The sequence below is a fragment of the Oncorhynchus tshawytscha genome, linkage group LG06 (assembly GCF_018296145.1).
Source record: "Oncorhynchus tshawytscha isolate Ot180627B linkage group LG06, Otsh_v2.0, whole genome shotgun sequence".
NCBI classification, from domain to species: Eukaryota; Metazoa; Chordata; class Actinopteri; order Salmoniformes; family Salmonidae; genus Oncorhynchus; species Oncorhynchus tshawytscha.
The window spans coordinates 68,480,589-68,504,472 of NC_056434.1; the positions used below are offsets into that span (position 1 = coordinate 68,480,589).

A 23,884-nucleotide genomic window follows, 5' to 3' on the forward strand; every position below is an offset into this window, starting at 1 on the left:
TGTGAGGTTAACCCCTCAGCCCTGGATGTCTCTCTCTGGTTGGAGAAGACGTTTGGTTACAGAGAGGTTTTGAAAGGTATTTGGTTGAAGACAGGTTGTACAAGGTATTTAGTTGAGGAGAAATTTTAGAAGGTATTTTTGTGGTAATTTCTTGTTGATGTATTTTAGCATGTCATTGAGATACCATACTGCTGTGCAACAATATACTGCTCACATTTGATGCTGTTGATCTGAGCTCAGAGCTTAGGGCTCTGTGACATGTAGCATGTAATCTAAGCACCCAGAGAGTGCTCTTAACGTGACCGGCTATGTTTTACATCACTATTCAAAGACCAATAATATCATGGGTGTATATAGAAGACACAAGGGATGTTTACCCCTTGACCACAAACTAAACAGTCATTTGGTGTCATGGACTACATCATGTTAGATAGTTTCAATGTCAACAGTGAAGAGGCGACTCCGGGATGCTGGCCTTCTAGGCAGAGTTCCTCTGTCCATTGTCTGTGTTCATTTGCCCATCTAAATCTTTTATTTTTATTGGCCAGTCTGAGATATGGCATTTTCTTTGTAACTCTGCCTAGAAGGCCAGCATCCCGGAGTCGCCTCTTCACTGTTGATGTTTAGACTGGTGTTTTGCAGGTACTACCATTTAATGAAGTTGCCAGTTGAGGACTTGTGAGGTGTCTGTTTCACAAATTAGACACTATAATGTACTTGTCCTCTTGCTCAGTTGTGTACCGGGGCCTCACACTCCTCTTTCTATTCTGGTTAGAGCCAGTTTGCGCTGTTCTGTGAAGGGAGTAGTGCACAGCGTTGTACGAGATCTTCCGTTTTTTGGCAATTTCTCGCATGGAATTGCCTTAATTTCTCAGAAGAAAGTACTTTGTTTCTGGACATTTTGAGCCTGTAATCGAACCCACAAATGCTGATGCTCCAACTAGTCTAAAGAAGACCAGTTTTATTGCCTCTTTAATCAGCACAACAGTTTTCAGCTGTGCTAATATAATTGCGAAAGGGTGTTCTAATGATCAATTAGCCTTTTAAAATGATAAACTTGGATGAGATAACACAACGTGCCATTGGAACACAGTAGTGATGGTTGCTGATAATGGGCCTCTGTATGTCTATGTAGATATTACATTAAAAATCTGCTGTTTCCAGCTACAATAGTCATTTACAACATTAACAATGTCTACACTGTATTTCTGATCAATGTGATGTTATTTTAATGAACAAAAAATGTGTTTTTCTTTCAAAAACAAGGACATTTCTAAGTGACTCCAAACTTTTGAATGGTAGTGTATATGTTTTGACCATGACAGTTTACAGGTAACACCAATAATTTAGTCTCAACTTGTTCTGCCACATCATTCATTACCAGATTCAGCTGAGGTCTAAAGCTTAGGGAATGATTTGTACTAAATACAATACTGTTAGTTTTAGAGATGTTTAGGACCAGTTTATTACTGGCCACCCATTCCAAAACTGACTGCAACTCTTTGTTAAGAGTTTCAGTGACTTCATTAGCTGTGGTTGCTGATGGGGTTGAGGTCAGGACTCTGTACAGGCCAGTCAAGTTCTTCCACACCAATTTCAATGAACCATTACTGTATGGACCTCGCTTTGTGCATGGGGGCATTGTCATACTGAAACAGGAAAGGGCCTTCCCCAAACTGTTGCCACAAAGTTGGAAGCACATATTCGTATATAGAATGTCATTGTATGCTGTAGCGTTAAGATTTCCCTTCACTGGAACTAAAAGGCTTGGCCTGAACCATGAAAAACAGCCCCAGACCATTATTCCTCCTCCATCAAACTTTACAGTTGTCCCTATGCATTGGGGCAGGTAGCGTTCTCCTGGCATCCGCCAAACCCAGATTCCAGATTCCCGCTGCTCAGCCATGGAAATCCATTTCATGAAGCTCCTGACGAACAATTCTTATGCTGACGTTGCTTTCAGAGGCAGTTTGGAACTCGGTAGTGAGTATTGCAACCGAGGACAGACAATTTCTACGTGGTATGCGCTTCAGCACTCTACGGTCCCATTCTGTGAGCTTATGTGGCCTACCACTTTGCGGCTGAGTCATTGTTGCTCCGAGATGTTTCCATTTTGCAATAATAGCATTTACAGTTGACCGGGGCAGCTCTAGCATGACAGAAATTTGACTAACTGACTTGTTGGAAAGGTGACACCCTATGACAGTGCCACATTGAAAGTCACTGAGCTCTTCTGTAAGTCCATTCTACTGCCAATGTTTGTCTATGGAGATTGCATGGCTCTGTGCTCAATTTGAATAGAACTGTCAGCAACGGGTGTGGCTGAAATAGCCGAATCCACTAACTTGAAGTGGTGTCCTTGTGTGTATACATAGTGTGCATTGACCCAACTTGGAATAGATGTTGAATTGGCGTCTGTGTCCAGTGGGAGGTCATGTAGTCCTCTAACGCAGTTGGTAGAGCATGGTGCTTGCAATGCCAGGATTGTGGGTTTGATTCCCAGGACCACCAGTCCGTAAAATGTATGCAAGCATGACTGCGAGTGTTGGACTGTGTTGGAGCTGCGAAATCGGTGAGCAGCTACTATATCATTGTCACGAAGCCACACCCGTCCCACTCCCAGGCTATATAGAAATAATGATGCTCATATTGAAAATCATTAAACAAAATAATGAGGATTTACATAAGCCTCATCGATGTCCAGATTACATCTCACATTCCAATGTTGGAATTTGTAGACAAGGTTGCATGGGATTTCTCTTAATGCGACTCAGTGCAGCCAATGGCAATGTCCGCTTTAGGTATAACGCCAGGAGCCACTTGTGGATTTGACAGCTCTAACGCAGTCCCACCTCCAACACCACCAAAACAACCGCTATGCAGATGTCGGCTAAAGCGGAACTGATTGAATAGAGCCTTAAGAAAGGTTGCCTTCAGTCAAGGCCATTGACGTCATTCATTTTAACACTAACAAATATGAATCATACCTGAGGGATACATACTAGTCAGTATGGTAACATATTCAACATCTAAGATATTATCAACTCCGTCTGCAGATAGAGTTCACTAATCTCCTTACAGTCAAGGGACAAGGGCTTGATTCATTTCCAGAAAAGCATGTGCATATACACACAGACACACACACAGACACACACACATATCCTACTCCTGACCCTAACCCCCACCAATTGCACTAGTTATGATATTGACATAAGTGTCGCACAATCAATTACAAGGCTTGTGGATGACGTCTTGTTTGCGCCTCACCAAGGTGACGGCTACAGATTACACACAAAACCATTTACAAGTTCCAAATCAACAGGGACTTGGTCCCCTGCTCCCACAAAGCACCTCTAATCCTTATTCACTGGTTGATGATTTGTTTTGCTTCGAGGCTTAGGCCAATCTCAACCAATCCCAATCAGCAACACTTTCCTAAACAACCGACCAAACCTACCGATGACGCAACCTCTGTCATCACTACAGACAACTTGCTCTGCTATTTCAACCTTTATTGTTGTGTCGTAAAATCTAATCTGGAAATCTAAAACCCTAGAATAACATCCTGAAATGTCCTTTTCTGTACTTCACTTACTTTGTGTTGGCATCAGTGGTGATATTGTATGAACTGACAATCACTGATATTCATCAGGCAGAGAGAGAAACCACTGTATCCAGATTACATAAACCCAGTCCCATTGTAGACAGATATAGTCTTGTCCGGCTTACTGGGCCAAAAATTATGCAATTTGTATGGAATCATGAGCTGTTAGTGGTACCACCCACTGAGCACATCGGAAAGTCATTAAAAATGTATGGCTGCAATGGGAGTTCTCAGAAGATGGTCCCACTCCTGCAGATGTGGGGATCAGAAACGTGCTGTGGGAGATGGTGAGGGGGTATTGAGGAAGTGAAGAGGATGGAGGAGAGGAGCATGACGCTGGAGAAATCACCTCTTTTCACTAGCCACTGTAGTTTATTGAAAAACCTGGTATAGCATCCATGTAGTGGTAGTATGTATTGTAAAAGGAAATATGCCTGGTGGATTTAGTATGTGTCCACACAGTTAAAACACAAATTCCGATTGTGTGCTTTATGAATAAACAACATCCACAACCATATCTTATATGTGTTTACAAGAATCTTAAAAAGAGATCTAAGCAATGTTTGCTTAGCGTAAGCTGACATCTAGATGCATCCCTGTGTCTTCTCTTCTCATAGAGAGCACCTAAGCAGGCTTTGACCCCTGACCTCCAGGTGTGGAGGTGTACCATGTGTTCTCCTGCTCCGGGGGTGTGAACCCGTATCTGTGAGGAGTCGCCCCACGGAACCATGGGATCATCAACGCTGGGGAAGGCAGCCCCCCTCAACACGCTACTGGATGCCTGCATCCAGGCTTTTGGTGAGTGACCAATCACAGAAGCACAGTGGGGAAGCTATCTTAGTGGTGTGTGATGTGATCCATGGAGATATAGATACTGTAGGTGTTCTAATTGTTCCTCTTCTATGGTGTGATCACTCTCCACAGATGACAATGGTGAGTTGCAGTCCAACCAGCTCCCTCGCACCCTGCTGCTGATGCACCGCTGGTATGTCACGTCCAAAGAGCTGGCTGGGAAGCTGCTCATGATATATCCTTTATGTGGATTCACACCTGAACAACAAAGAACAATGGTCATGTGCCATTTTGAGCCTTTCTGGTAGTGTTTAGATATGGCAGAGTATACAATATGGACGCTATGGAATGCTGTGTTCCCTGACTGTGCCAAATGTATTTTCTGGGTGGTGCGACACTAACTAACCCTGACTGACTTTTCTTGAGTATACAAACGCTTGTTTATTTTAAGGGACAGTATATCAGTCAACTCTGTCATTTCTAGCATCTTGCCACAAACTGGTGGCGATCAACCATAATTGGTTGATCGCAAAGCTCTGGGTTAATGCAGATTGTCTGAACAAAACATCAGGAAGAATTAGACATGTTCCTTAAGTGCAAATGCATTTGAGAGCACATTTCGAGATAAAGAACCGCTTCAAAGGAAGTGGAACCTGGATCGAATCGATACCTAATAGTGTCCTATTTCTCTGTATGATTTGTATCTAGTGCGTCATGACTGCATTTGAATCTGATTCAGTTAGCAAGGTTCTGGAAGGTGTTTTCCTGGAGACTCCATACCACTAAGTGGTTTGTTGTCGCGTGCGTGGTCTTCAGACAACCACTCAACAGGGAACGCCTTATTCTCTGAACTCTTTGCTTCCATCATACATCATGACCCTGAGATATTACTCTGCCTGGCGTCAGGCCTCTCCACTGATGACTGATGAACCCCCCATCTTTTCCCTGCTGTTGGTTGGAGTAATGGCTGTGGTGATTAAGATGGAAGTTGCCCCTAAGCGCAGATCTAGAATCAGATTAGAGATAAGCCTACCTCCAATCTTAATCTTAAAAATATGTGACCCGGGACCAGTTTGTGGCAAATTCTACATTTTCCATGCGGTATGACGAGAGCCAGAGCAGATAGTCTCTTCCATGTGACAGAATACAAAGGCACTATTCTGCCTTTACTCTCACTTTTTGCTTTTGCTTTAACCCAACAAAATATACAGTACTTATCTTTGTCCTTCAGTACCTAATACACAGTACTTATATTTGTATCTCTCATGGATTCACCTCATTGTTTGTGAGTTAGCCCATGAGAGTATTTCTTTGGTCTTCTTGAGAGTAGGAGAGCAACTGATTGTGTGTTTTTCACAGTCATGTATACATCCAATATGCATCCATCGTGACCCTCCATGCTGGGAGAGTTCCAAAGTACTACAGAGAAGGCAGGGGTTTGTCTGCTCTGCTGCATGCTTGTGGCTGGATCCTGGGCAGAGAAACAGCTGTGTTCCTTTGAAGGTGATAGCAGACAGGCTACGCAGCATACATGGCTCCATGCCCAAGGCCTCTCCAAAGCTACTTCTAAGATCTCTGTTTCAATGGTTCGAGGAGGGAAAACATTGGCCCAGTAACAGTTATTTAGAGAATGCACACATGCAGTGGTGGAGAGGTTCATCACATGGCCTGAACTTCCATTGTTTTTATTTCCAGATACTGGGCATTCCTCTCTGAACACTTTAGTTATTCTTCATGAGTGGAGACCTTTTGTCCAACTAATAAATCTACAGCTGCTTCTCGTGAAAGATGTTTTTTATTGTTGTGTTTTTTGGGAGGGGATGGGGGTTGTTGGAAATGGGAACTGGTGTCCATTTGTAATGGGGCTTTGGGAAATGTCTTCAAAAAGTGCTAAACTGTCCTTGACACAACCCCACATACCGTGACTGCCAGGGAGATGAGTGCCAAAGAACGAGACTGAAGATCTGCTATTTAATGAGGTAAAAAAAACACTACTTCATACCCAGGAGCTTCTGAGCTCTTTATTAGTATTGAAGATGTTTTTTATTGCTAGGCAACCCGCCCCCTCGGCTGAAAATGTTGTGCTCCTCTCTCGGGGCTCTGTGACTGACTGGCTGGTGCAATGAGGGATGAGATGATGTCATTGGAAGTGACAGCCAGTGGCTGTCCTCATGTGACGTGGGCCACTGCCAGCCATCTGAAGTGGAGATATTGTTTGGGGCGAAAGCGTTCAATGACTCAGGAGTCTTGTGATCCATTACTTACCCAGAAAAGTCCTCGGGCAATCTTTAACAGAATACTCAAACTCTCATTTCACGGGTAAACCCCTTCACCAATGTCTGCCAATTCATTATATATGTCCCACTATTTTGTGTGCAACCTTGGTATGAAATTCAAGGACTAAGTAAATCATCTGAATGTAATGTTATCTACTGTAACGATGGCCATCCTAAAGTTCATGTTATTTTGCAGTTAATTTTAATCTGAAGGGGGAATACCACAATGGCCATTCACTTGTTAAAGGAGCATAATGCTATTGGTTCTTTTGTATTCATTTGTTGTGTCCAGATTAAGAAAACAACATGATTTGTTGGCTAGAGAAAGATTTAGGCCACATTTATGACTATTTGCTGGACTTGTCCATCTCACTACATCACACTACTACTACTCACTGCGCAAGGAGCCCCCAGCAGTCCTTGTGCAGGGTCAGTCCCCCTCAAGTCTGCCTTTGCCCTCTGAGAGAGACTATAATATCATTGTGAATCCTTCATTTACAACAGGCACTGGTGCTTGGGTCTACACACTATGATGTTCAGCCATAATGTACACATGCAAACAGTCAACATATCGTATGTGTTAAATCAGCCATTCCGCTGTGCTGTGTGTGTGTGTGTTCTTAGGTACTGGATTACGGTGTTCCCTGCAGAGTTTAATCTGGACCTGGGCCTTATCCGCCTCACTGAGGAGTTCAGAGACGTGGCGGCTCAGCTGGGCTGTGAGGAACACTTCAAACTCATTGACATCTCCACCATGTGAGGGACTACCCAAGGACGGGCGGACACACACACACACACACACAGTCACACACAGTCACACACAGTCACAAGTTTCAACAGATTGTGTGTATTTCTTTCTAGTCCATCATATGACTGGATGAGAAAGCTGACCCAGAGGAAGAAGCAGGCCAAGAAGGGCAAAGCCTCACTCCTATTTGACCACCTAGAGCCCATGGAGCTGGCTGAACACCTCACGTTCCTGGAGTACAAGTCCATCAGGAGGATATCAGTGAGTGTCCCCGGTGGAAAAAGACACCTGGCCTGAGAACCCATCCACCTGCTGGGGCCTTTTCTTCCCTATCTAACCCCTGTGTGTGACATTCCTCAAGACTCTTTCCCAAGAGTACTTTTTCCACAGAACTCTTTTTAGCCCCTCTAGTACTGTTACTAAGTACAAGAACAAAGCTTTGGCTGTCAACTAACCTCGTCCCCAGGCTAATTGCGCACCACCACAGAGTATGTTCTTAGATACGTTTGCTCTACATTTCAGTTAGTTTTATTTGCTGGGTAGTTCACGTGTAAATTCACCAGTTTTACGTAGGGCACAGTATATGCCAATGACGTCTGTGTTATCTACTCAGCCGACTGTACATGCCATGGACACTAACTCTCCCTTTCTCCAACCCCCAAACCCAGTTCACAGACTACCAAAGCTATGTAATGCACGGATGTCTGGTGGATAACCCAACACTGGAGCGCTCCATCGCCCTGTTCAACGGAGTCTCCCAGTGGGTTCAGCTCATGGTGCTCAGTAAGCTGACACCCCAACACCGTGCTGAGGTCATCACCAAATACATCAACGTGGCCCAGGTAGGAAGAGAGCACTTCCTAGTTGTAGGTTTGATGGTAACACTTTACATTACAGTGCACTTATTACTGTGTAATTATTTCTGTGTCCCATGTATTGTTACTTACCCCATATTTAGGGTTAGGGCAACGGTTGAATTGGGAATAAGGATGCAGGGAGCATAACGAGTGTAGATGGAAGACTTGTCCATTATGCTGCGTGAATAGATAAGCACAGCATTGTCTTACGTCAGGTGGCATCACTCTTACGAGACACTCGTCCCTCAACTGGGCTCATGCATTTCCCTGTTTAACTGCCCAAGAATCCTGTCATGACACAAGGTGACAGCCTCCTCAAAATGAAACGACCAAATAAATGATAAATAAATAAATGTATCATTTTTTAAATTTTTTAAATGTATCTGTGGAGTCGTACAGGCGGGCCCTAAAAGGTTCAATCTGAACATTTGTTAAAGTCTGCTCCTTCATATTACCACAGTGTTTATTAGTGGGTGTTTTTTTTTTCTTCTCTCTCTCTTTTTCTATCTCTGTCTCTCTCTGACAGCTGGGGCGTTGCTGGTTCACACTTCTTCACTCTCCCCACCTCTCCACTTACATCCTATATTCCATAACTCCTCACAATTTAATTTCTCTGATGAGCTAAAACCTGCCCACTCTGACACAAGCAACTGTAAAGGAGGTCGGGGCAATTTCTTGAGGCATAAATTCTCATTAACTGTACAACATTGTATCGCTTGAAATGAATAGGCGGTTTCTTTCGCCTCCATGTTCAGAAAATCTCTCATTACAAGTATGTGAACATCCCGAAGGAGAAGGAACAACAGAGGAAGCTAGTGGGACTCATGGTTCAATATGAAGCATGTACCGTATATTAATCAGACAGTTAGCTGAGCCTGACTTGTATTAAATCGTCTGTATCAATGAAACTGGAACATTGTCAATTAGATCACAAACACCCTCCGCTCATTAAAAGCTACTGCTGCCCACACATGCTTTTCTTTTCTCTTATAGAATGGCCTCCTCTCTATGCTTTCCTTATGTATCTTTATCAGCTATTTAAGTCTAGTCTTATAGCTTATGGTGAGAAATGGTATTTCTTAATGCTGTTTAACAAGCTGCGTATCATAACGTTTCTCAACATTAATCCACAAGAGCTTTCACAAGATTCATTACACAAGTAACCTTACAACTCGAACGCACCCAGTATTTTTGAAAAGTGATGATATGATGGCACATTGTAATTGAATAACTTTTGATCCATGCCCTTGCTCTGTGTGAGAAACGAGACGGATCAATGCAGGAGGAATCATTGCGCTATCTGACGTAAGAACAGGGCTTCCCTCTAGCAATAACACTGTCTCATCTCGATTCATGCGATTCTCCATGTCTAATTGCTGGGGGGCAGACATTAAGCATCATGCATGCTGTTGGGCCTCTTAATCTGATCAGATACCAGGGGCTTCTCCCTCCATTATCATCTACAAAGAATTAGATAAAGGAATTATTCAGAAGACTAGCACTCATACTCATGTCTATTTATGAATGCAATTTCTCAGTTAATGCAGAAGCGAGTCTGTTCAACTCAAGAGGGCTCTTTGTTTTTAGTTTTTTACAGGCAAAGCTTCTGACATTTTTTAAATAAGATGTTACAGCATGTTCCCCTGATGTAAAGAGAGATTCATTGATGTTGGTGAATGTTGCTTTAGATACTGTATTGGAATAAAGTTGTTTTAGGTATGTTTGTTTTTTAAAATTGTAATTTGTATTTCTCTTCCTCATTTGTTCTCGCTCTATCTATCCCTCTCTCCATCTCACTCTAACTCTTCTCTCTCAATCTCTTCCCCTTTGTTCCATGCCACTCTGTCCTTCAGAAACTCCTCCAACTGCAGAACTTTAATACGCTGATGGCCGTGGTGGGAGGTCTGAGTCACAGCTCCATCTCTCGTCTGAAGGAGACCCACTCGCATCTGGCTCCCGAGGTCACCAAGGTCAGCACGCATACCAGCCTCTGCTCTGTCACAGCCTCACTAATATCATCTGATGTGATTCTACCTTTTCGTTTACTTTAGATCATGGTCGTATTCATTTAGCATCTGCTAAGGATACATTTAGACCAATTAATCATCTACCATGTAGTGATGGTTTCAGAAAGGACACCACACAGAATTGATACCGTCCTAATTTCCTGGCATTTGATGTTACATTTGATACCATCTGTATAGTATCGATTGCTGTCATGTCGCTCTCTCTGTATCTTTCCGGTGCTGTATCTAATATCAGTAACACTTTACTTGACACACAGCGTCATAACTGTTATATGTCATAACAGCCAACATAACTTGTCATAGCCTGTTATACTATGGTCATAACACTGTCATGACACATATATTTAAACCTGTTGTGACACATATTGCGTTATTTTATGGCTGGTTATGATACCTACATATAAGTGTCACAAAACACAAGGCAAAACATTCCATTACACCATAGCCTGCGTGTCAACAGTATACTTATGTTATATATGTTTCTTTAATTGACCATATGAAGTTCTCATTGTAATTGCGCATACATTGATGTCAGACATGCACGTACCCCAATGCTCTGTTGCTGATGACTGGGATGAATGCAGGAGCAGATTTCAGGAGCAGGAGAATTCACCCACCTTTTGACTGATGACTGATATAAGGGCATGTACGTGACAGGTCTATCTGGCTTATATGATTCTGATGGTCATAATGCTTCTTGACAGTGTCATAAAGTGTAGTTTCTTAGTCCAAGTAAAGTGACACAGGAGGGTCATGAGGCTCCATGAGTGTCATAAAGTGTATTTTCTACAAGTTATTTATTAAGATATGAGGGGAAAAAACATGACTCTAAAGAATTCATTACTACAACAACAACAAAAGATTTAAGAAACAAACTTTCAAATGAAAGGAAACTTTTTGTCAGGGAAAAAACACATTTGAATAAATGTGGGGTTTGCACTCTTATGTAGGTGTCATAACCAGCCTTAAAATAACACAATATATGTCACAACAGGTGTAAATATATGGGTTGTGATAGTGTTATGACACGTTATATCAGCTGTAATGGTTATTACCCTAATAACTATGCTGTCCTCCACTTCCTGACATCTTACCCCTCTCAATGTCAGATCTGGAATGAGATGACGGAGCTGGTCTCCTCCAATGGGAACTACTGTGCTTACCGCAAGGCTTTCACAGACTCCGAAGGCTTCAAGGTCCCCATCCTGGGAGTCCACCTGAAGGACCTGATCGCCGTGCACGTGGTCTTCTCCGACTGGGTGGACGACGACAAGGTGAACATCGTAAAGATGCACCAGCTCTACCTCACCTTCAACGAGCTGGTGTCCCTGCAGAGTGCCGCAGCCCAGGTGGAACCCAACATGGACCTCATCTACCTGCTCACCGTGAGTGTCCCGCCCTAAAAGGGTTCCCCGTCAACAGGAAATGGACTTGTTTTATCGTTCTGTCACTCAATTTGTCATTTCAGTGGGTATCAAACAACGTTTTGTGGGATTGTACAAAAGAGTAACATGATTATAAATGTTTGTTATTGCAGAAAGGCTGAATCTATTTTCATGTTTAATCATAAACAATTTCCTCCAGCTCTCTCTAGACCTGTACTACACCGAAGATGAAATATATGAGCTATCCTTACTAAGGGAACCACGTAACCCAAAGTCTTTGGTAAGACTTCTTGTTGTGGTTTATAGGCTGCATTGTTGGAGCTGTAGTTATTAGAAAACATGAAAAAAAGTATGAAAATAGAAATAATACACTATACCTGAGAGTTCCTATATATTAACTCTCTATCTTTTCAATCCCCACAGCCTACCTCTCCGACAACCCCCAACAAGCCAATGGCCCCTCTGGACTGGGCGTCAGGTGTGACAACCAAACCTGACCCCAATGTGGTGAACAAGCACATCAGGAAGGTGGTGGATGTGAGTTGTTTCCATTACAGTAACTGATCTGTGTCTTCTCTTGAATAAAGTCCAGGAGGACATAGCTTGGCTGTGGTCTGAACGCTTGAAAATGTTACTATCTACAGGATGGGTAACCCGTCCATAAATATCTCATACATTATTTCAAGAATCAGTCAGTGGCTTTTTCTGTCACAATACCAAATATTGAGTAGGTATATAAACCAACAATTACTCAAATATGACTCAAAAAAAGACTGGTGCTTGTAAATCACTTACAGTATTTTGTTCATGTCTTTTTCTGGGAAGTCTGTATTCAGGAACTACGACCATGACCATGATGGCTACATCTCTCAGGAGGACTTTGAGAGTATTGCTGCCAACTTTCCTTTCTTGGACTCCTTCTGTGTGTTGGACAAGGACCAGTGAGTGACCCTGTCTACCATTTGAAATATGACGGGTTCAGAGGTGTCGCAACTAAGCCACCTCATCCTCCTCTTCGATTTCCCTCTTTCTGTCACCAACAAACACCCTCTCCCTATTTCTCACTCACACATGCGCACACACATACACACGCACATTCCACACATTTGCCTTTAAAGCAGCTACAAGCATCCAAGATGCAATAAGACTGCAATTTTGTGTATTCTAAACATTTCACAGCGAGATACAGTAACTGGCCATCAACAACCATGTTTCACCACACAAAGCTACAGTGAAAATGATGTCATTGGTAATGTCAAACATCCTCTCGTAAATCTGCAGGAAAACCCTGTGAAGTCACAACAGAGTCATATCTGCTTTTAGCCTTGCCCTGTCTTGACTGGGAGTGGTGCTTTGTCGCCATGGTTTGAGGAGGGGGGAGGTGAAGGTTATGGCAGCCCGTGAAAGACACACAGTGCCACACACAGTGCTCTGCCCTCGTGTCCTGGGCGGTTCATCTGTTCACTGGAACGCTTCAAATCACATTTCAGCTCGCCTGAGCAGCTCCATGACTCAGAAAATAGGTCTGGGATGCTGTGCTCCTTAGGAGGGAGACTGGAGATATGCAGGGGCTGGAGTTGTCACAAACCACCTGGGTGTCTAATCTAGAGCACTGTTGTAGATCTCTTCCTGTCTGGATAAAACAGAAAGAAGAGATGGAAGTTACTGTAATGTTTGCATAACAGGAGCTGTCATTCTCTCCATCTGATCATTCTCTTATCTGTATTTCTCTCTCTGTCTATGTCTCTCTTTCTCGCTCCTCTTCTACAGGGATGGTCTGATTAGTAAGGATGAGATGATGGCTTACTTCCTGAGGGCCAACCCCTTGCTCCAGTATAAAATGGGCCCTGGCTTTATCCACAACTTTACGGAGATGACGTATCTGAAGCCCACCTTCTGCGAGCACTGTGCTGGATTCGTATGTATACTGTTCACTTTGTAATACACACTAATATAAACTAACTGTTTATGCTCAGAGAGACAGCACACTTTTGGTTGGAAGAAAAGTATAATGCTTTCTGATTGTTTATGGCAGCAATATACTGCCATCAAATTAGTGCAAGAGTCATTCAATGCTGAGAGAAGATATCTATCTTTACTCCTTGATGAAGTTGATTAATGACCTTCTGAGACAGAGAGGATTCACAGTGCATAGAGAGATTAGAAATACAGAGATGATTCACAGTGCATAGAGAGATTAGAAATACAGAGATGATTCACAGTGCATAGAGGGATTAGAAATACAGAGATGATTCACAGTGCATAGAGGGATTAGAAATACAGAGATGATTCACAGTGCATAGAGGGATTAGAAATACAGAGATGATTCACAGTGCATAGAGAGATTAGAAATACAGAGATGATTCACAGTGCATAGAGGGATTAGAAATACAGAGATGATTCACAGTGCATAGAGGGATTAGAAATACAGAGATGATTCACAGTGCATAGAGGGATTAGAAATACAGAGATGCAATATGTTGACATGACTTCAGGATACATTGGTTTATTAAAGTTGATAAAACGACACTTAATCATGTTGACGGAACAATAATGTGATTTTATATGGTAATGCCACCACTCACATAGTCAACAATGAAAGGATGCACATCTTACGTGACAGAAAAGTTATTGTTGCGTGTCAAAATATGTACACAAATTATGTTCCCTCTATCTTTCTATTTTGTGTTGTTTTAGGCATCAGTGAAAATAAAGGAGAATTTCTACAGAGAAGTCCTATTCAAAAATGAACACACACACACACACACACACACACAGAGTTTACAGGAAGGGTGTTGTGAGAGATTGTATCCTGTTTATTACACAATGGTTTACACTGAATATGCTTCCACCATTACAAATTCTAACATTCCTTTGTCTTTTTCCCACTCCCTCCAATTCCTGCCCCTCTGGACTTGTTGCTCTTAGCTCTGGGGAATAATAAAACAGGGATACAAGTGTAAGGGTAGGTTCTATGGACTGTGCGCATATGTATTGGCCTGTTTTCTATTATTTGGAGAACTGCACATTTAAGACATTTGGGATTTTTCATTATACATGCACTGTGAGGGCCAAGGTCTGACAGCACTGTTATATGTTCTGTTTCAGATTGTGGGGTGAACTGCCATAAGCAGTGTAGGGAGCTGTTGGTGCTGGCCTGTAGGAAGCTGCCGCGCTCCACCTCTCTGCGAAGTGTCTCACCTGGGGGCTTGACCCACAGCTCTCTACCCAGCAGCCCCACCATGCCCACCTGCAAAGGTACAGCAACACTTTAGTGATATACTGTAACCAACAGCGTTTCAACTATGATGGTTGGTCAGTGTATTTCATTCCTGTCATATTGTCCTCCCTGCAGATGAGGACGAAGTGTTTGAGTTCCCCTCGGTGACACCTGGCGGTTCTGACCTGGAGCATAAGTCAATCACCCTGATGACGGGCTCGGCCCAGCGGATCTCTGTGCGTCTGCAACGGGCCACCACCAGCCAGGCCACACAGACAGAGCCTCTGTGGCCAGAGCACACCTGGGGTGCTGGAGACGGGAGCTCCCACACCTTCCCCAAGATGAGATACCGACCACACAGGAAGGCCTCCAAGAGCAAAGGCTTTGCCCGCTGGGAGAATGAGGCCCAGGGGCAGCCCAGGGGTCGACGGGATTCCCAGGAGCAGACGGACGGACCTGCAGAGGTGGTACAGAACGGGATAACACCACACAGAGAGAAGGTGACTGCAGCTAAGGTGTGTGTGTGTGTGTGTATGCTTGTATATGTGTGCGTGTATATGTGTGTGTATGGGTCAGGGGATCTCTGTATATTGAGAATGGTGCTGTATTGCATAGCAGACGTTTTACAGGCTCCTGACCAATTCTGCTATTTTGGGTGTTTTATTTTGGGCTGATCTTAACTGTTTTTGTACATGATGTTACCGCCATTGTCTCCTATGACCGAAAAGAGCTAATGAGCATCAGAACAGCAATCACTGACCTCGATTTGGATGAATATTTCTACTTCAACGAGTCGGAGGCGCAGGACATACTGTTCACAATGGACCAGGCCCTGGCGAAAATACGTCAGCGAGTACATAAACCTCTTCTACCCTCTGTTATATTGGTGAACATACAATCACAGGAGAACAAACTGGACGAGCTCCGTTCGAGACTATCCTATCAACGGGACCTGAAGAACTGTAATATTGTATGTTTCACAGCGTCTTGAGTGCACATGGACATGGATAATATAGATGTAGGTAGCATCCATCGGCAGAACAGAACGGAAGCGTCGGGAAAGCTCAAGGGAGAAGGTGTGTCTCTTTGTTAACAACAGCTGGTGCGCGATCTCTAACATTAAGAAAGTCTCGAGGTTCTGTTCCCCTGATTTCGAATCTCATGATAAGCTGTACCCCATACCAAGAGTTTGATCTATATTTTTTGTAGCTATCTATTTACAACCACAAACCGATCCTGACACTAAGATGGCACTCAACGAGCTGTGTAGGGCCATAAGCAAATAAAAAATGCTCATCCAGAAGTGGCGAGCTTTGTGGCTGTTGATTTTAATGCAGAAAAACTGAAATCTGTCTTACCTAGTTTCTTCCAGCCTGTCACATGTGCAATTAGAGGCAAAAAAACTTCACCTTCACTCCACACACAGAAACGCATACAAAGCTCTCCCTCACCCTCTATTTGGCAAATCTGACCATAACTCTATCCTCCGGATTCCAGGTTACAAGCAAAAATTCACAGGAAGTACCAGTGATGCACTCAATATACAAGTGATCCGATGAAGCGGAAGCTAAGCTACAGGACTGTTTCGCTAGTGCAGACTGGAATATGATCCGGGATTCATCCGATGGCTTAAAGGTGTTTACCACATCAGTCACCGGCTTCATTAATAGGTGTAACAAAGTTGTCCCCATAGTGACCGTGCATACATATCCCATTCAGACGCAATGGATTACAGGCAACATCCGCACTCGGCTAAAGGCTAGAGCTGCCACTTTCAAGGAGCGGCACACTAATCTGGATGCTTAAAATAAATCCCACTATGCCCTCCAATGAACCATCAAACAGGCAAAGCATCAATACAGGATGCTACTATACTGGATCTGATGCTCGTTGGATGTGGCAGGGCTTACAAACTGTCATGAACTACAAACTGAAACCCAGCCGTGAGCTGCCCAGTGACGTGAGCCTACCAAAGGAGCTAAATACCTTCTATGCTCGCTTCAAGGCAAGTAATACTGAACCATGCATGAGTGCACCAGCTGTTTCGGACGACTGTATGATCACGCTCTCTGTAGCAGATGTGAGTAAGACCTTTAAACAGGTTAACATTCGGATTACTACGACTCATACTCAGAGAATGCGCTGACCAGCTGGCAAGAGTCTTCACTGAACTTTTATACCTCTCCCTGACCCAGTCTGTAATACCTACATGTAATACCTACAGACCACCATAGTCCTTGTACCCAAGAACGCCAAGGTAACCTGTCTAAATGACTATCACCCTGTAGCACTCACATCTGTAGCCATGAAATGCTTTGAAAGGCTGGTCATGGCTCACATCAACACCATCATTTCAGACACCCTGGACCCACCCCAATTCGCACACTGCCTCAACAGATCCACAAATGACGCAATCTCTTTTGCACTCCAACCTGCCCTTTCCCACCTGGACAAAAGGAACACCTTTGTCAGAATGCTGTTCATTGACTACAGATCAGCGTTCAACACCATAGTGCCCTCCAAGCTCATCACTAAGTTAAGGACACTGGGACTAAACACCTTCTAAACACCACAGGGGCCCCTCAAGGGTACTTGCTTCGTCCCCTCCTGTACTCCAGGTTCATCTATGACTGTGTGGCTACGCACAACTCCAACACTTTCATTAAGTTTACTGACAATGCTGGTAGGCCTGATCACCATCGACAATGAGCCTATCGGGAGGTCAGAGACCTGGCAGTGTGTTGCTAGAACAGAATTCCTCCCTCAGCATCAGCAAGACAAGGGAGCTGATTGTGAACTACGGGAAACAGAGGGCCGAGCACGCTCTCATTCACATTGACGGGGCTCGTACCCCTGCACATGACTCAGTACTGGTACCTCGTGTGTATATAGCCAAGTTATCATTACTTATTGTGTATTTATTATTACTTTTATTATTACGTGTTTTACTTTTGTCTATTTTCTTTCTCTCTGCGTTGTTGGGAAGGGCTTGAAATTAAGCACTTCACTGTTAGTCTACCTACACCTGCTGTTTACGAAACATGTGACAAATAACATTTGATTTGATTCGTCTCTGTGTGTTGGAATGTGTGAGTCGCTGTGTGAGTGTGCATGTGTGTATTGTTGTGTCTTTAGGAGATGGTTATGCTTTAATGCTCTGTGACACAACATACAGATAACTGTCCAAATAAATAATTTTGGCATTGAGACTCCCATTATCACTCCTTTTTCCCTCAAGTGGTTGTTATCCACCTTCTGTTTGTTAATGGTGATCCTCTCTCATGCATGACTGAACACTTTGTCTTTTTAACTTCTAACAATAGCCCAATAACAGCATTACAGTTATCATTGTGTTATGTGTTTTCTTATCAAGCCCAAAATGGATGACCTGGCAAGGTCAGATTCAGGGACGCAGGACAATAGAGTGAAAGGTCTTTTCTTTGTCTTTGTTGTCAGTCTGTGTCCTTCACCTTTTACCTACGGCCTCACCACCGCAGAACGTTTTGTTATTAAAGCCTCAATTCTTTTCATACCCATGGAAACAAGGGATTCAGTAACATGGGAAAGAGGGACTTTTTCTCTTCCATTCACTGGGAGATTATCTAGATCAAGGGAGCACAGAGGCCACAGAGGCATTCAGATTGATGGTGGCTTGTGTCAAGAAGTTGATTTTCATCAGCCTAAGAAGGCTAAATAAAGACCATATAGTTTGGCTCAAACGCAGAGCATTGACGATTTTATCGAGACAAATCTTGTTTTTACAACCTGAGGCACTAATGGTATTATTGGGTCATCTACCTTGGGAACATTTGGATCAACATTCAATCTAATGTATTTGCAAGTGGTTTCCATCCTCAGAGCCTCAACGAAACTCACAAATATTGCTTGATCCCATTATGAGATGAACGTAATCCATACCATTAGCCAATTTGTTGCCACTGTAGGCAATCAACAAACACTAAACATCTCTTTACAGTTGTGACTTCTTCTGAATGACTGGCAAGGGTGTTCCTGTCTTCTCTCCTCTGTCGTGAGCTCTAAATATGTGATGACGGTATGTCTCTCTCCTCTTGCCCTCAGAACAGCTGACATGGCGACACCGAGGGCCGGACCCAGGGCCCCAGGAGGTCCTCGGCAGCCCGCATCATGAAGCTGTCCTTACTGGGGGAAGTACTTGGCTGCTTGAGGCCCCCATTTGGTGACCTGGAGTAGGACGGACCTCCTCTGACCTAGACAGACATGTCTTCAGTGAACCACATGTGAATAGTGATGCTGAATCCCAAACCAGTCTCTTCCCAGGTCCTTTCACCTTCCCTCACACCAAGCAGGTTGGTTCGGGCAAAGGGCTGGTTTGGGATTCACCATGAGAGTTCACAAGCCATAAGAGCGTGAAGGGGAGTGAGAAGATGTGGGTGGTGGACCTGAAAAAGCCCTTGTTTGGTAGGGTACAGACACTCCTGAATGCTCCCTAGCTCTACACACCTGCCTTTCCACCCCATCAGTGTCATGGGAAAAGGATCCTGGACTACCTATAAGTGATTTAGGTTTGTTGGGGCTCAAACGGGGATCACCAGTGTTTGACAGACTGATCGGGTGTCCACCTGTGCCTGTATGAATGTCGGAGCATGTACATGCTTACTATTTACAGTGTGTGTGGTCTGTGGTGCACATACACTATATGTGATATCTACTGTTGATTCGCTGAAGAAATCATTAAGGGCATGTATAATACCATGAAATGAAGTTATTTGGGTCACGTGACTGAGTTGCAATAACGTTTTGAGAACATAGTGAACGTTTTATAATGGACTCTGAGAGGGATGCAAAGTGAGAATGCAATTGGAGATGGGAGAATGCATACATGGATCGAGATGTAAAGCAATAGAAAGTTAAAGATGAAGTGAAAGTGATGAGGGAAACAGAGGCAGGTACATTGTTTCTAAAGGTAAGTTTATTGTAACATGACTACTGATGATCGTTTATGTGCCAGTTCTGTATCTTACTCTGGAATCCAAGAAATGGTACTTGCTGTGTGAGCATGAGATAAAGAACAACATAACCACAGAGACTTGTTTTATAAATCAAGGAATAGTTGTGTCTTTTGGTTAGTCAAGAAAGCTTTATTGTTTTCCGCCTTATTATTTTAAAGGGATTTGAACTTAAAAGATGAAATCTAGTCTTTGTAATATGTGCCCACTCAGGACAATAAGGTGAACTATGTATACTGTACACATATTTATGGGTTTAGGCATGTGATTTTTCATACAGTCATGCGATACTAGTGAAGCTGGTCAGTGGTCAACCTATTCTGGATTTTTCAAAGCAATGCAGGTTAAATATGTGAATATGGGTCAACGTTGTTGTCTTACTGTTCACACAAGCCATTGAGTGACCTTTGACCTTTTTTTAATCAGCTGAAGGATCAAGCCTGTTGCCTTCAGGCAGAGGTAATGGAATCTCCACTAAGCCCTCAGTCAGTGGAGCACTGATTACTAACTTGCTTACAGTGGCACCAGATGTGAGCCCAGGTGCTCATTGTGTTGTGGTTGCCAGGCATCAGTTGAGTGAGCAGGTCAGTTCCTCCATCACCAAGGATACAGCAGGTTACGTAAGAGGAGAGAGTTTATTTTCATCTGTAGAGAGACTGTTTACAGGGACTCCACCCCCTTCAGGGTAGGGAGAACTAGGTATGGGCAGGTGAGTTTGACATGGATCTCTGTAGAGACAATAGGGTCTGACCTTTTGTTCGACACAGTAGGACAGAGACAAGAACAGGGCCTCAGGGTCAGAGCACTCCGTGTTGGAGGAGGGGCATGGGGAAGAGATATCCAAAGCCACATATACAAGAGTTAAGGGATGGAAATTATTCAGTGCTTAGTGAGTCAGAGCAATATCACTCTCTTTGCTACTGGACCACTCATGGATAATGTGGTGTTCCTGCAAGGTCTTAAACCCACAATATCCTCATACCTGGCTGAAATCAAAGACAGAAAAGGGTTTTGATGCCACAGAGGTTATTTTCTAAATGGCTGAGCTGCTTTTAGAGTACGTTGGTCTGCTTGAGTTCTCATTGATCTTGGTGCCAGATCCTACAAACTCAGCTCTATTGGAGCTGTTACGTGTTGGGTATTGAGAACATACAGTACAAGTGCATGTATAATATTACACTAACGAAGACCAATAATCTGATCTTTGAAGGTTCTGAAGTCCCTGCTTGTCTCACACTCACATACAGGTGTTACCACACTTGACATCAAATGGCTTTATTGTTTGTTTTGAAAATGGTTGAGTTATCATGTTGATAAGGGATATTAAGGCAGTGGCAACTTCACTTCTGCCACGACATACTTTTTTTTTGTTGTAAATGGGACACATTCCAACAAGACTTTATATTTTTTCAGTCAGATTATTGTCAACAATATTGATGACACTATTATCAACATTATTATCATGAACTGGTCTACTTGAGAAAAGTGTGTTATCTCACTTGATTGTGTTTGTCATCTATTTTGTTTTCATTCTATCTATTTGTATTGTTTATGGAGAGAATTATGTAGCATTGTTTATTTTGTCATTGTGTGCCAATGTTATTTTATTATTTGTTGATGAGTGGCAAATTGATACACATTTTGATAATGTACAGTATTAAACAGATTTTTCAGCACCTAGTTTAATCAGTTCAGATTTGTCAAATTGTTATTGAAGGCTACCACAGTAAACTACTATCTCGGTCAAATCTTTATAAGTGCATCCTGTAACCAATCATATGGCAATGTTTTTTACTCCTTGTGTATTTGTGAAACAGTGAAATGTACCATCTCTAGCCTGTTACCTGCTGACCCAGTAGACATATAGCCAATACATATTCTGAGACCAGAAAACTCCCTCCGGCCCAAGATCTGATGTATTATTAGTGGGGGAAAATGCTCCAACTAATCAACCTGAGATCTGGATTTATGTATGTAATATGAATGTATATTTACCCATAGAATCACAATTATTTTATGAAGGGACAAATCTCTCAGTAACGTGATAGGCTACATCCCAAAATAAATACTGAACAAAAATATAAACGCAACATGTAAAGTGTTGGTCCCATATTTCATGAGCTGAAATAGAAGATCCCAGATATTCTCCATATGCACAAAAAGCTTTTCTCTCAAATGTTGTGCACAAATTTGTTTATATGCTGTTAGTGAGCATTTCTCCTTTGCCAAGATAATACATCCACCTGACAGGTGTGGCATATGAAGAAGCTGATTAAACAGCATGGTTATTACACAGATGCACCTTGTGCTGGGGGCAATAAAAGGCCCCTGTAAAATGTGCAGTTTTGTCACACAACACAATGCCACAGATGTCTCAAGTGTTGAGGGAGTGTGGAATTGGCATGCTGAATGCAATAATTCATTTCTCTACCATAAGCCACTTCCAACATCGTTTTAGAGAATTTGCGAGTACGTCCAACTGGCCTCACAATTGCAGACCACGTGTAACCATGCCAGCCCAGGACCTCTACATCCGGTTTCTTCACCTGCAGGATCAACTGAGACCAGCCACCCGGACAGCTGATGAAACCGTGGGTTTGCACAACCAAAGAATTGCTGCACAAACTGCCAAAAACCGCCTCAGGAAAGCTCCTCTGCATGCTCTTTGTCCTCACCAGAATCTTGACCTGACTGCAGTACAGCATCGCAAATGCTCACCTTTGATGGCCACTGGCACGCTGGAGAAGTGTGCTCTTCATGGCTAAATCCCAGATTCAACTGTACCGGGCAGATGGCAGACCGTGTGGATGAGCGGTTTGATGATGTCAACGCCCCATGTAGGCGGTGGGGTTATGGTATCGGCAGGCATAAGCTATGGACAACGAACACAATTGCATTTTCTCGATAGCAATTTCAATGCACAGACATACCGTGATGTGATCCTGAGGCCCATTGACGTGCCATCACCTCATGTTTTAGCATGATAATACATGGTCCCATGTTGCAAGGATCTGTACACAATTCCTGGAAGCTGAAAATCTCCCAGTTTTTCCATGGCCTGCATACTTACCAGACATGTCACCCATTGAGCATGTTTGGGATGCTCTGGATCGACATGTCCAACAGCATATTTCAGTTCCCGCCAAAATCCAGCAACTTCGCACAGCCATTGAAGAGGAGTGGGACAACATTCCACAGGCCACAATCAACAGCCTGATTAACTCTATGCAAAGGAGATGTCGCGCTGCATGAGGCAAATGGTGGAGAAACCAGATACTGACTGGTTTTCTGATCCACGCCCCTACCTTCTTTTTTTTTAAAGGTATTTGTGACCAACAGATGCATATCTGTATTCCCAGTCATGTGAAATCCATAGATTAGGGCCTAATGAATTGATTTAAATTGACTGATTTCCTTATTTGAATTGTAACTCAGTAAAATCTTTGAAATTGTTGCATGTTGGGTTTATATTTTTGTTCAGTGTACTTATTACCTTGATCAAAATGCCCATCTTTGTGTTCCAAAAATGTACTACCTTGATGGATTATTTTGGGGTTATGATATTTAAAATATAAGCGATAACACATTTAAATAAGTTTTACAGGAATCTTATGAACCATACGCTGTTCGTACCCATTTCCCATATCTTTCATATTTCACTATTATGTGTAAATCTGCTCGATACTGTGTTTCAATACTGTTGTCCTGCTCCATCTTGTCGACCATGTGCTATGGGTTGATTTGCCAATTCTGTCTTCGCTAGGCATATATTTGTTGTATCTTCACTGGGGAGCACCATGCCATAAAGATAAACAGCTGTAAACTGTTTACACTTTAAACTGCCAAATAAAAAAGATAATCCTGTTTATCAGACTCTTTGTACACAAGGCCATTGGGGCATTGCCGACATTTCTATTTCATAGAAACAGAAAGATATTTTATCTTTTTAAGGAGAATGGAGTACCAGTATTTATTTATGACTTATTG

The 23,884-nt window shown here is 43.0% G+C and overlaps 1 protein-coding gene across 9 annotated transcripts in view; it reads left to right on the plus strand.

Annotated features, from left to right (window-relative positions):
- rasgrp3 (RAS guanyl releasing protein 3 (calcium and DAG-regulated)) overlaps positions 1–21,578 on the plus strand; it is a 48,897-nt gene extending 27,319 nt beyond the window's left edge. For 5 of the 9 annotated variants that reach the window (XM_024424761.2, XM_024424762.2, XM_024424765.2 and 2 more), the window contains 16 exons: positions 4,222–4,402; positions 4,529–4,631; positions 6,313–6,375; positions 7,297–7,428; positions 7,534–7,681; positions 8,089–8,262; positions 10,131–10,247; positions 11,414–11,689; positions 11,889–11,969; positions 12,113–12,226; positions 12,515–12,630; positions 13,460–13,607; positions 14,618–14,654; positions 14,798–14,947; positions 15,045–15,424; positions 18,990–21,578. In XM_024424761.2, coding sequence (XP_024280529.1) covers positions 4,333–4,402; positions 4,529–4,631; positions 6,313–6,375; positions 7,297–7,428; positions 7,534–7,681; positions 8,089–8,262; positions 10,131–10,247; positions 11,414–11,689; positions 11,889–11,969; positions 12,113–12,226; positions 12,515–12,630; positions 13,460–13,607; positions 14,618–14,654; positions 14,798–14,947; positions 15,045–15,424; positions 18,990–18,998 — 2,118 coding nt within the window. In that variant the 5' untranslated portion in view covers positions 4,222–4,332 and the 3' untranslated portion in view covers positions 18,999–21,578. The remainder of the gene's footprint in view (positions 1–4,221; positions 4,403–4,528; positions 4,632–6,312; positions 6,376–7,296; positions 7,429–7,533; positions 7,682–8,088; positions 8,263–10,130; positions 10,248–11,413; positions 11,690–11,888; positions 11,970–12,112; positions 12,227–12,514; positions 12,631–13,459; positions 13,608–14,617; positions 14,655–14,797; positions 14,948–15,044; positions 15,425–18,989) is intronic. The other 4 variants (XM_042323548.1, XM_042323549.1, XM_042323547.1 and 1 more) reach the window with 2 other exon arrangements.
- The last annotated feature ends 2,306 nt before the right edge of the window (positions 21,579–23,884 follow it).